At 45.8% G+C, this 13905-nt stretch overlaps 1 protein-coding gene across 2 annotated transcripts in view; it reads right to left on the bottom strand.

Annotated features, from left to right (window-relative positions):
* Window positions 1–13905, bottom strand: part of PROKR2 (prokineticin receptor 2) — a 46213-nt gene that overhangs the window by 20427 nt on the left and 11881 nt on the right. For both annotated transcript variants that reach the window (XM_023550034.2, XM_003411596.4), the window contains exon 3: window positions 1–13905. This exon is cut by the window's left edge and continues 20427 nt beyond it. In XM_023550034.2, the coding sequence (XP_023405802.1) occupies window positions 13209–13905 (697 nt within the window). In that variant the 3' untranslated portion in view covers window positions 1–13208.

Below are 13905 nucleotides of genomic sequence, written 5' to 3'. Positions count from 1 at the left end.
AAACAGGGGTCAGGAGACCAGGTTCTGGACCATAGTCTTCCATCAACAGGTCTGTGACCTGGCATGTGACGGTTTGCCTCTCTGGGCCTGATTTTCCTATTTATGAAATGAGAGGAGTGAGAATTCTACAGACTATTCAAACACCAAACGTGTATTTCACTTCAGAGTGTGAGCAGGACATGAGCATTTGGTCATCTGTCCATTCTGTACCTACCCGGAGCTCTTGGTGTGTGTGTGTATATGTACGTATGTGTGTGTTTGTGAACATGTACACGTGTGTGTATGTGTGTGTTGCTGGGGAATGGATGAGAAATCCCAAATTATCAGAGATAATGCAGGAAATGGCCTGTTGTGAGCTAAGCGCACTGCTTTCTCGATTTCATAAAGTGGGAAAGACTCCTGTACTGAGAGGAATAGCAGGTGGACGAGGCAGCAGTTAGAGGCCCTGTCCCATTTCTGTCCAGTTACCTCCCCCCGCAGATGACCCCTAAACACCCCTCACTCCCTGGAAAAAATAAAAGTCCTTTCTCCTGTTCCTGGAGTACAGCAGGCTGGTAAAAGGGAACAAAGACTTAACTGCTGGCTGATGAGTTGAGCGTGAAAAGGCCCAGCCACAGGGAGCCCGGCTCCTGATCAAGCTGCCTGGGGCTGAGGTGGCCCCCTCTGGGAAGCTGCCCCAGACAGTCCTGCCTATTCATTCATTCAGTCGCTTTTTCTGCAACATAAGGTGAGGGGGAGGGGCACGTCTATACAGAATCTGAGGGGAAGCCAGAAAAGTGACTGCAATAGAGGAGAGAAAAGTGTGTCCCCTCAAATACGGCTTTTGTACCTCGCTCTAGGGTCATAGACATTTGGCAAGACAGAGAGATAGTAACTGAGAGGGGCTGGTCAAAGCTGGGCAGGGCCTGGAAAACAAACCAGCGCGTCCTCTGAGCTGCGTGGAGGACCAGGAGAGTGGATACGTCTGCCGCCTGGAACTAGAACAGTTTTGGTGTGTCGTTGAAGAGGACAAGTTGGTGGGTGTCAGGGGCACTGTGGTTGGGCCGCCAGGTCCCCTGGAATATCTTCTTACCAGCTGTTGTTCATCCCCCAGCTTCTGTGTGCTCTGCTGCCAACACTGGCACCTGTGCCCTTTGGAGGATTGGTCTGGGCGGGGGAGCCACCTGCCTAAAGGAGAGCCCAAGGCACCGGGATTTTTACACCCTCCTGCCAAGCTCCTTCCTCCTAGCCAAGGGCTGGCATGGGAGCACCGAAGCTCAGCTCCCCATCGTGGGACAAACTCTGAGGTGTAATATATGCTCCTGAGACTCCCATGACATCAGTCTGAGGCTGGGGCTTCACCTGGATTCACCCCCTTGCTTGGCCTCTTCCCTTTCCCTATCCTACTTCCCTACCCCCTTACTGTTGTTAGCTGCCATGCAGTCGATTCTGACTCATGGTGACCCTGTGTGTTGTAGAGTAGAACTACGCTCTATAGAGTTTCCAAGGCTGTGAACTTTTGGAAGCAATCACCAGGCCTTTCTCCTGAGGTGCCTCTGGTGGGAATAAACTGCCAACTTTTTGACTAGCAGTTGAGTGCTTAAGTGTTCGTGCCACTCGTATACTCCTTACTCCCTTACTGGCTTCTTCTTAATTAACTAATTAAATGTCTAATTCATTAAAGAAAAAAAAAAAGCAAAAACAAAACAAAAAAACAACCCTTTGCTGTTGAGTGAATTCTGACTCATCGAGACCCTATAGATTAAGGAATTTGTTATTTTTTTAACAGACTCCTCACACCTGAATCCTATCTTGGGTTTAAGTGAAATTGTAGAATCATCTTATGATGTGTGGCAACCTAGTGCTTGGACCCCAGGAGAACATTCTAGTTAACATGCCAGGTTCTCAGGAAGGAAGAGAATTAGAGAATTCAACTGGCCATGTCCCAGAAGCAGCATCACCATTTAGAAAAGACCCCAGACCTCCCAGAAAGGGAGACAGGGTGGATGGATGCTTGGAGCAGAGGCTCTTAGAGGTTGGCGTCTCAATCCTCAAAGTTTGTGTCCTTATCTGGGAATTTGTGAAGTGATTTACGTGGGAGACTTGACTTCTGGTCAAGATCATGTATTTGGACTCAGCCAGAACTGGATTCATGTCATACCGCTGCTCTTATTACCAGCATAACCTGGGAGAAGTTATACAATCTCTCAGAGGCCTAGTTTCCTCGTCTGTAAAATAGAACTAATAGTCACACCTCAGAGGGTAATTGAAAGGGTTCTGTTTTCTGGCCCGTGAGTCTCAGTGTGAATGTGAAATAGAAGCCCACACCCTCTGTTTTACCAGGATATCTTGCCAAGGTGGGGCACACCAACTGCTAAATAATGCAGCCAGCTGCGATACCTGCAAGGGTTGTTATGGCAACCACATTTTTAAAAGTCACTTAATTGGGCAAGAGCATGAAGTTGGGACTATGTGACAACAAAAAGTGATAGGGATGACACAAATAAACCTACAAAGAAGAAGAAGGAACTAAGAATATGAGAAGCAGGTAGAGGATGTATATTAAGTCAGGGCAGGGTAATTGTATGCATCCTGGTCTGGACAGACGAGGGCTGTGAGCTGGAGTGGGCTTTGTCACATGGCCTTGCTTCAGCCCTCCCTACCAGGGCTGCCTGGTCATTCTGCTCCTTATCAAGCACTCCCTGGATGGAGAAAAGGGACCATCACCCTCAGCTGTCCCAGTAACTGAACCAAAGAGTCCTGGCTTGGGCTTTTTAGTCCTGAGGCCTTCCTCCCTTTTCTTCTGTCCCACCTGCCTGGGTCTTCCCTGGGGGTAGACACGTCTTCTCTGCCCTTTCTCAGTAAGTTCCCAGTAACTTCCGGTATCACATAAGTGCCAGGGATCCCCGTAGGAGTGGAAGGAGTCACAATTGTGGTCTCACTTGTAGATAAGTAGGTGGAACAGAACTTTGCATCATGGGAGCCATGATGCCTGATGCTACTTCCAGGTGGATGCCTCATGTGGGACTTAGGAAAAACTGCCCTGTGAGGAGGCCAGAAAAGCCTGAGTCTGGGCTTGATAGAGCTGAGGCTATCGCGGCTGCGGGAGAAATGAAGAGGTTCGACATGCAAGGTGTCAGCTGCTGACTCTGAATCCCAGATCCCTTCTCCTCCCTTCTCTGCCCTGCCCTGAGCCTACAGAGGTTGACCCTATAGACCGTGCTGGCAGCAGGATTCTGGTTGAGTTTAGCCAGTGAGGGACCTGATGGAGACATGAGGGCAGAAGGAGAGGTGAGGGTAGTCTATGCTCTGGCCCCTGCTTTGACAGCGGCTCCCTTCCTCCACCATAGCTGTGGCTCTCACTGAGCATCTGTGTCACTATTTCCTTCCCTGGCTTCTCCAGCCCTAAAAGTGGGAGCAGCTTCCCTCTGCTGCTAGTCTCTGGGAGTCCAATCACCCCTTTTTGGTTCTTAGTCCCACCTATACCTCAATGTTTGCTGTTGTTAGTTGTCATCAAGTTGGCCCCCAACTCATGGTGGCCCCATGAACAATGGAATAAAATGCTGCCCAGTCCTGCATCATCCCCATAACTAGTTGTAGATTATGATCAGACCATGTGATCCACAGGATTTTCACTGGCTGATTTTCAAAAGTAAATCCACAGGCCTTTCTTCTAGTCTGTCTTAGTCTGGAAGCTCTGCTGAGACCTGCGCAGCATCACAGCAACATGCACGCCTCTAGTGAGAGACGGATGGTGGCTGCATGTGAGGTGCATCGGCCGGGAATCGAACCTGGGTCTCCCCCCGTGGAAGGCAAGAATTCTAGCACCAAAATACCACTGACCTCTGTAAATAACTCTTTCATTAAAGTGTTCTCACTTGAACTAGCTGAGTTGAATTCATTTCCTAAGAATTCCTACTGTGACTGGCACATGAAGAAAGGGTAAAGACACACAAACCCAAAATTATGTGGGACTGATTTTCTGAGACAGCAGGAGTACAAGTTGGAGGGAGAAGGGAAAATAAAATAAACTGGGAGAGGTGAAGGCAGGGCCAAAGAATCAAGCCCAGTAGTAGAGCTGTTTGGAGAACTAGGATCCTTTGGTCCAGCTCCAGTAGTAGTTGTTGTTAGTTCCCATCCAGCTGATTCCAACTCATGGTGATCGATCCCAAGTGTGCAGGATAGAACGGCTCCATAGGGTTCTCAAGGCTGTGACCTTTCGGAAGGAGATTGCCAGGCCTTAGTTCCAAGGTGTCTCCAGTGGGCTTGAACCACCAACTTTTTGGTTAGTAGTCCAATGCTTAACCATTTGTGCCATTCAGGGCTTAAATTACAGGTCACATTTACTGGTTCGTGCTGATGCTGAAGCTTAGGAGACATACTTCTGGTGAGGGGAGGAGGCAGGTGTCTCTGAGCAGTGGAGACACTCATATTCAGGGTATAGCTGCATCTTCACTATGGGAAAGCCTTCTGCATCTACCAGGGCTGAGCCTTTGCAAAGTGAGAAGGCCACAGCTGGGCATGGTACCAGAGCCACCCAACAGACCAAGAATTATGAGAGAGAGCAGTTCCATGAGGAAACAAGAGTAGGTAATATGGATGAAGGTGGGCAGGCTCAGGGGTACTATCATGATTGAAGGAGGGCTGAGATCAGGGGTGGGCAGGGATGGACACAAATCAGCCGATAGTAAACATGTGGCAGAATCATAGCCCAGAGATTTTGCAGCTTTGGCCTGTTCTTTGGTGTTGGTAGGGAGAAGTGAAGAGACACTTGAAAGCAGTGTTTCTGGCACTAGTAGAGCTATTGCAGAATACATTTATGAAGTGAGTTGCTGGTGTTTTTTGCACAGTACAGGAATTTTGTTGGTAATATATGGTATTTGAGTGGGCTTGGGCTATAAGATTCAGATACAAAAATTAACAGTACTCCTATATAAGAGCAACGAACAACTTAGAAAATGAAATTAAAGGGGAAAAAAAAAGAGGAAGGGTACCATTTGCAATAACAACAAACATACAGGCATCCAGGAATAAACCCTAAAAAACAAAAAACCATGTAAGGTGTTTATAGAAACACTACAAATGTAAGTTGCTGAAGAATATAAAAGAAGCCCTAATAATTGTGTTCATGAATGGGAAACCTAATATCGTAAAGATATCAAAAAAAGATATCAACACGTACTAAATTTATACCATCTTATTTGAAAATCCCAACATAGAACTTGACAGGCTATTCCCAAAATTTAAGCCAAGGCAAACTTGCAAAGATGGGACTTACTCTACCAGAGAGCAATGCTTATTCTAAAGCTATAGTAATTAAAAGAATGATCTTTTCAGGGAAGGGATAAACAAAGAGCCAATGAAATCAAACATAAAGTCCCAGACACAGGCCCGCGTACACGTGGGAGTTGGCAGAATCAAGTTTCTCCAAAACATGGATGTGAAGGCTCAAGAGCTAACTTAATCTTGGTTATAGAGCTGTGATACTTTTATACATGACTTTTTTTGTAACCAAAAAGTTATACTTCCACCTACCCTTACAATCTATTTTGAAGATTTTGAGAAGCGTAAGGGGACAGGACAAGAAAGAAAAATGTGGCCTGCCCCCTTATGCCCCATGCTGATGCTCAGAAAGGGGAACAATGTCTGGGGCATGAGGAGTGAGTGGGATGGCACTGCGTCCAGCCATTCCTCCGTCAAGGACCAGAGGGAGCAGAGGTAGAGATGGAGCCATAACGCCCTTGCTTCTGCTAAGTGAGCTTCTCATGAAGGATTTAAGAGAAACTCCCCTGTAAGGAGCCAGGGGCTCTTTAATTTTTTTTTTCCTTGCTCAACTCTCTTATTAGTTCTATTTGTTTTGTTAGGTTATTTCAGACTTTTCCGTGTTGACAATCCTATTTCCTGCAAATAATGATAATGGCATTTTTGTTTCTAATTCTTATAACGTTTTTTCCCTTATTGTATGATGCTGGCTAGGACTTGCAGTACAGGTTGAATGGAAGGCATGTTGTTCTTGCCTTACAAAAGGTCACGAGCTTGTCCTAAACTATCACCATGGGTCTCCCCTCACCTTTTTAGAAGATCCATTGCCCACCCAAGGGATTGCCTCACCCAGCATCCACCCCTCTCCTCTACAGTAGTTCCCCTGAGGCTTCAAAGCTCAGTTTCTGAGAATGCCTGGGGGGCTCCAGAAGGGCAGTGGGAGGTTGCCTTTGGCATTCCAGGTCCCACAAAGCAGCCTGGGATGAGCTCTTCCTTCCAGGTTCCCTCCCCACCCACATATTTTGTGGAGTTCCTGGGTGGTGCATATGGTAATATGCTCAACTGCGAATCAAAAGTTGGAGGTTAGAGTCCACCCAGAGGTGCCTCAGAGGAAGGGCCTGGTCATCTACTTCTGAAAAATCAGCCGCTGAAAACTCTATGGAGCCCAGCAATACTCCGACACACACGGAATCATCCTGAGTTGGAGCTGACTAGACGGCAACTGGTTTACATATTTTGCATCTCTATCCTTCATGTTTTTCAGTGAGCAGCTGTTATATCAGACAGAAAGGCGTGTAACTGTGGGTTTTTATCCCTCCCTCCCCCCTTTCTCTCCTCCCTCTCTTTCTCTCTCCAAGGACAAATGGTAATGCTCAGACACAATTGAAACCCACAAGGAGGGAGACTAACATTTTCCTTCACACCCCATAATTTTCAAGACCACATCTCCCCACTGGCGTTGAACTTCATATTATTATGTGGAAGATTGCTGGTTCCTTCCTTTCCTCCCCACCACCCCCTTTAGACTGTGCACTGGGGTCTGCTGGGAGTAAGAAACTGTGCTACCTCTTGATAACTGTTCTTTAGCTCTGCAAAGACCCACTACACCTTTGAAATTGCTATGTAAGGGCTCAGTTAAAGTGTTAGCCAAGGGCCATTCATCTCTCCAGTCTGGGTTGGGGAGAGTGTGCAGTTTTATTCTTTCTGTCCCACAGCAATACTAGAGAAAGGATGAGACATAGCTTTCAAGTTCAGTTTTATTAATGGAATAAAAAGAGGCTGCTCTCTTGGACATATGGTCCCCAGAAAGTGTGTGCTGTGGCTGGTTCAATATCAGTGTTTCCATGGAGACCTTTCTTTCCAAGGGGTTTCAATTTGCATCAAGGTGGTGTGCAGAGTAGGGTAAGAGGAGGAGTGGCAGGGATGCTGGGAGAGGTGGCAGTTTGGCCAGTTCAAACCTTGGACCCTCTGGTTCTATTCAACTGGCAGGCAAACTATGTCTTGTGACAAACAAGGTTTGAGCCCAGGAAATTACATACAAAAGAGAATGTACGTTAAAAAAGCACCCGCTTCTTAAAAATACTCTGTAAACTTATTTGAAGAACTCCTGGATGAGGTTAGGCGCCATATGCAATGCTCCCAATAGCTTTTCAAAAGGGAGCCCCATTAATAAGCAACATTAATCTCACTCCTGCATTGAGGGCTTATGGGTAGAGTAAGGATGGAGGAAATTTAACCACCATGGCACCTGAGCCGTGGTGGTGCAGCGGTTAAGAGCTCGGCTGCTAACCAAAAGGCTGGCAGTTTGAATCCACCAGCCTCTCCTTGGAAGCCTTATGGAGCAGTTCTACTCTGTCCTATAGGTTGCTGTGAGTTGGACTTGACTCAGTTGCAACAGGTTTGGTTTTTGTTTCTTGCACACACTAGGGTTTCTGGGCTTAGCTGTCCAAAGTTCTGCCAGAGAAGGAACACAGATGAAAGCTGGGTTCAGGTGCTTTTTAAGAGGATGCCAGCAACCTTAGGAGATGATGTGCCCTGGTTGGCACACCTCATGAAAAAGGCTGACATGGTGAACGGAAGGCATTTGGTCCTTGGAGACATGAAGAACGACCACTGCTCAGGGCCAGCCAGTAGTAACTTGGGTGAAGACTGCACACTCCATCTTGGGTGGTCCTGGATTTCTCTCTGAATGTGAGTGAGGCCTCTTTTCTACCACCTCCTTTTCCTATGGCCAGAGTTGCCTCTAATCACAATTTGCTTTCCCAGAAGGCTCCAGCATCACTTACAAATACAGTGGATTCTCATTATTCTCAGTAGTTATGTTCTATAAAGTTGCTGCAACCACTGAATTTGCAAATACTGAACCATTACTTCTACGTGAAATACACAGTTAGGTTCCTGCAAGCCTCTGGTCACAACTTTTTCATCAACTGATCAATAAAAAACCTGTTTTATGTGTTCCTGTTTAAAGACACCTTATTTATCATATCCTGTTGATTTATTAACATTGAACTCATGGCCCACAGCACTCTAACTCAGGCCTGAACAAAGCTTATCTAACTCACATATTTTCTCCCTAAGGCACATAGCAGCCTTTCTATGCTTAGGAACACTAGACAGCACTTCAACACTAGGCTCGGGGGCCATTTTAAGCAGCAAAGCCACCAACAAAAAGCACAAAAACATGAAAAACATGGCACTAACTAGTCTGTGAAGAGGACACTTATTTACAGTATGACAGCTGAAACAAGATATCAGAGTAGAACCTTGTTCATCCTCAGCTGGGATTGTGCATGTGGGGTGACTCACATTTTTTGCCCCTCTATGCACATCTGCAAATGGCCACAAAAATGCCACAAGTATTGATTTTGGGGTTAGAAATAAATTTTAGCAAGTGGGCAAATCCACGAATATGGAATCCACAAGTAATGAGGATCAACTGTGCTCCGTGTACATTCCAGTTAAGTGTGTTGCCCCCTCTCCCCCTGAGGCATATATGTCATTAGGAGAGGAATTCCAGGCACAGGGAGCACCAGGTACAGGTGAGAAAGGTGGTTTGCATCTTTCTGCCATAAAGAAAGGCAGGAGCACTAGAGGGGTCCTGCTGTAATTCTCTCTGGTTTCCTGAATCCTGGAGTCTGGGCTAGGAGGTCCCCTGGATGGAATGTGCTCTTGGCTTGTCAGAGGGATGGAGGGTATCTTCAGTGCAGCTTAGAATTCTCCAGGGAGGCCAAAAACCAGCTCAAATGGCCCTTAGAACGTTCTTGGAGAGGGTCTGCCCCTTTGGACTCAGGAGAGCAGTCAGAGTGCAATTCACTGGGCCAGTAAAACCTGGAGGTAGCATTCTGGGTCCAGCAAGGGTTAGCTGTGTGCCCTTAAGTCAGCCTTTTCCTCACATGGGAAAGGAGTGAATTGAATTACATGCTCTTAAAAGGCCTTTCCTGCTCCAATATCCTACTGACATGTGTGTGTGTGTGCGCGTGTGCGTGTGTGCATGAGTGTGTATATGTGTGCCCTCTTGAGGCCAAAGGAAAGAAAGTGACTAATTTGGGGGAATATGTTTCAAAGCCACATCTTTCCCCAGAAATGGAATTCACTTTCAGTTTTCTAATCAAATCACATGTGTCACATTCTTCCTCTGTTAAGCGTGGAATCGGTTTTCATGCCTGAGGGCCTGAAGCCATCTTGGGATTTCTTCAATTTGAGAAGCAACTTATTTTAAATGTTGAACGCTGAGAGAAAAATCTCTGATAGTTTCATCACAAAGCTTTTATTTTACTCTGGCTGAGGGAATGGATCCATTTTGCCAAATGGGAGAATTTTTCAATATGTATAAATGTATATATCTTAGGACATTTAAAGTATGTTAAGCTTACCACTAGTCTTGAGAGAAAAGGGTGAACACAAGTGCAATTAATTTAATACCTTAACCCCAGTTGGAGGGATCATCAATCTCCACATAAATAACAGCTTTCATTTAAACAAACAGATCTTTTAAAAATGATGGTGTAGCGTCAGCACAGTGTTGCACTTCCCTGCTTATCTGTGCGCGTGAATACACTTTTTGGGCTTGAGGGATGTAATGATACAAGGCTGGTTGTTGGTAGGAGCTGCCCCTGTTCTACAAATTCCTTCAGTTATGTTCCTTCTCTGTTTCAGGGTTGGATTGTTTAGCTGTCTGTTACTTCACTGACATCTGGAATCCAGCAGGTGCTCCTTGGAAACCCTGTGGGCAGTTTTACTCTGTTCTATAGGGTCGCTATGAGTCGGGATCGACTTGACAGCAACAGGTTTGTTTTTTTTCTGGCTTATACTAATATAGGAGCCCTGTTGGCATGGTGGTTAAGAGCTCAGCTGCTAACCAAAAGGTCGGCAGTTCGAATCCACCAGCCTCCTTGGAAACCCTATGGGGCAGTTCTACCCTGTCCTACAGGGTTATTGTGAGTCGCAATCGACTTGACGGCAACGGGTTATACTAACATACTATAAAGGACTAGGGAGAAAGCACATGAACAGTGTGGTTAAGATTCCATATATTCATTATTTCATTTGATAACAACATACATTTTTATTCACTGGAAAAATCACAAATACACACTGATATTTTCAAAAGCTGTTCCAGTCAAGTTGAAATAAGAGGACGATGGTACATTTTGGGATAAAAAGGGAAAAGGAAATAAATTCTGTTGACAGACTCAGCTGATACACAGTCTGCTTTTAAAGAATCTTCTTAGAAGAACCATGACAGGGGTAATAAATAACAATACAATAATTATTATATTTGTAAAAATGCAGCTAACCCAAAACACTTACTTGGCTTTGGAATGCACTGTATAATTTTGTAAAATCAGAGTTTATAAACATTTTGCTCAGGCTAACATTAAATTAAGGTTGCATTTTCTGAGCATGGGCTGAAAATGAGATTGTTGGATGATGATAGAAGAAAATGTTGGCTGAAATTTCACAACCAACACATAATTAAGAACAAACAACTAAGTAACCTATTCTTTAGAGAAAATTAGAAGTTACCCAAATGTGGACAGGCCAGTCCCAAACCAGGTACCGCTTGTATAGTCTCTGCTTCGAAAGTATCAGGAAGATACGAGGACAAGCACACACAATAACCACCGATGTACAATAATACAAACAGATTCAGAAATGGTATTTTTGCAGCTCTGGGGTAGGCTGTTTGGAAACATGCAGGGGTAGATTACCAACATGCCTGGGACCATGGAGGTGCTGAGAGTGGGGGTCACTGAGACTTAGAGGTTGAGTCTTCCTGATTATAACCCAGGATAGGGATTCCTTTTCATCCCAGTGTACTGGAGTTCAGGGGTCTCTGGGCAAAGGAACAGGGAAGATAATAAGTTCAGTGGACAGGATTGCTCTTGTCCTAACGAACTGTCAATATCATTTATCCGTTCTTATGAGTATAGTTGAAAAGTACTTTCACAAAACATGACCTAAATGGGCTCTCCGAACAATCCTGTAGGGTAGGCAGAACAGGTGTTTTCATCATTCTCATTCCACTGAAGCAAAACTGGGACTTGAACCCATGTCTTTGGATTCCAAAATAGAGCCCACTTTGTAAAAGAAAGTGTATTTTAGAAAACTGGTCCAGGTCTTAGCAAAACAGCCATAAAGATGATGTTCACTGTCAGTGGCAACCTCTACCCCCTTTGTGTTCCCTTCCTTCCTGTCTGACACTTAAGCTACCGAAATCCTTTACACTGGGGTGTCAGGAACTGGATGTGGCCCTTGTCTCAGGATTGCTTATCTTCACCCAAAAGAATGGTGATCTTTCAAGCATCAATGGGGAAGAGATTTTTTGGTTCTCTTCTTTGAAATTACACCATTGTAGATAACCGTACCAGGCTGGCCTGGTTAAGAGACAAATTCACTTCTGGCATTCAGAATCCTAGGGAATGTCCTGGGAGGGTGGTGGGAGCTGGGTGAGAAGGCCCAATGTGATGGGATGTACTCTCTTCCCCTGAGGCTGCAAAGCCTCTGATGACTTCATCTTTCCATCATGTCTAAGTGCCTTATTTCCAGAGTGTGATGGTTAAGGTTGCGTGTCAACTTGGCTGGTCCATGATTCTCAGTGGTTTGGCAGTTATATAATGGTATAGTTTGGCAGTTATGTAATGACGCAATTTGGTGGTTATGTAATGATGTAGTTATCCTCCATTTTAGATATAATGTAGTCACCTCCATGATGTGATCTGATGTGATCGATCAATTGTAAGAGGAGTTTCCTCGTGGGTGTGGTCTGCATCCAATATATACGGACGTTCTGCCAAAGCTCACTGGCTTTTGCTTGCTCTGGATCCTGCATCTGGCTCATCATCATCTGACCTCCAGTTCATGGGACTTGAGCAAGTGACCTGCTGTATTGCCTACTGATCTTGGGATTCCTTGGCCTCCACAGCCTGTGAGCCATCAGCCTGCCTTCTGACCTACCTACCAATCTTGGGCTTGTCAAGCCCCTGCAGCCATGTGAGTCAGGAGAAGCCTCTAGCCTGACTCCTGACCCATGGACTTGGGACTTGCCATCCTGTACGACTGTGTGATCCATTTCCTTGAGGTAAATCTTTCTCTCTCTCTCTCTACATAAGGTTCATGCGCGATGCTTCTCTAGAGAACCCAGCCTAAGACACACAGCCTTTTGATATTCTTACACTGGTGGAATATAGCTCGAGGGAAGATAGAGGGTGAGTCCAGATAACCACTTGTGGCCTCTGCCTTTCCATCTATATGTCCTGGATATGGCTTGTTGACTCCAGTAGCTTCTGCTTTTTTTGTGTGTGTGTGTGTGGATGTGTGCGTGTGTTTTTGCACATAGTGGGTATTGAGCAGATATCAGTAAATGTCAACTCTAGTCGCCCTTGTCTAATCTCATTGGTGTTGTTGTGCACACAGTAGGCATTCACTGCATGTCAGTTGCTGTTACTTGATGTAATGTCATTGGTGTGGCTGTGCACACAGTAGATATTGAGCAGATAACAGAAAATATCAGCTCTAGTTACCCATATCTAACCTCATTGGTGTGGTTGTGCACACAGTAGGTATTCAGTGAATGTCAGTTGCTGTTACTTGTATGTAGTCTCATTGTTGTGGCTATGCACACAGTAGGTGTTCAGCAGATATCAGTAAATGTCAGCTCTTGTTGTCCTTATGTAATCTCATTGGCTTGGTTGTGCACACAGCAGACATTCAGTGAATGTCGACTGTAGTAACTTGTGTCTAGTCTCATTGTTGTGATTCTGCACACGGTAGGTGTGAAGCAGATATCTGTAAACATCAGCTGCGGCTGCTCATGTTCAGTCTCTCTGCACGTTAGGTCTGTTAAAGTTCAGTTCCTTGAGGACAGTGAAGTGTGAACACGGTTGTCCTTTCGCCATGCAGCCTGTGAGTGTGGCTGATGGTGTGTGTTGCTTCTGGGTTTTCAATTGTGAAACGCCTGCAGGTCACTTCAGCCTGATACAGTCCACCTCTTCAGTGGCCGGCATGCCGCTGGTTTTGAGGTCGAGGTCAGCACTGGTCTTGCTCCCATGGTGGGTGGGACGCCAGTGGAGCAGCAGCATCTTCTTGAAGTACTTCATGGTGTTGTTCTTGACGGTCACAAAGCACACAGTGTTGATCATGCTGTTGCTCATGGCGATGCACTCGACGACATAGAAAGCTGTGAGGTAGTGCTTCTCCTTCACAAACACGGCGGGGAAGAAGTCACGCACGATGGTGAAGCCGTAGAAGGGCGCCCAGCACAGCACGTAGGCAGTGAGGATGCACATGAGAACCAGGACCGTCTTCCGGCGGCAGCGCAGCCGCTTCCGGATCTGTTCCGTTTGGAAGCCAGGGACTGTCTTGAACCAGAGCTCCCGGGAAATCCTGGCATAGCACAGGGTCATGGTGACCACAGGACCCACAAACTCGATGCCAAAAATGAAGAGGAAATAGGACTTATAGTAGAGCTGCTGGTCCACTGGCCAGATCTGGCCACAGAAAATCTTTTCCTGGCTCTTGACAATAAAGAGAACAGTTTCTGTTGCAAAGTAGGCCGATGGGATGGCGATGAGAATGGACACCATCCAGACTAACGCGATTAGGAAGGAGGCTGTTTGATAATTCATCCGCGGTTTCAAGGGGTGAACGATAGCAAGATAC

This window comes from Loxodonta africana, chromosome 24 (assembly GCF_030014295.1).
Source record: "Loxodonta africana isolate mLoxAfr1 chromosome 24, mLoxAfr1.hap2, whole genome shotgun sequence".
NCBI classification, from domain to species: domain Eukaryota; kingdom Metazoa; phylum Chordata; class Mammalia; order Proboscidea; family Elephantidae; genus Loxodonta; species Loxodonta africana.
Note: the sequence above shows the minus strand (reverse complement) of the source record. Positions and strands in the feature narration are given on the sequence as shown.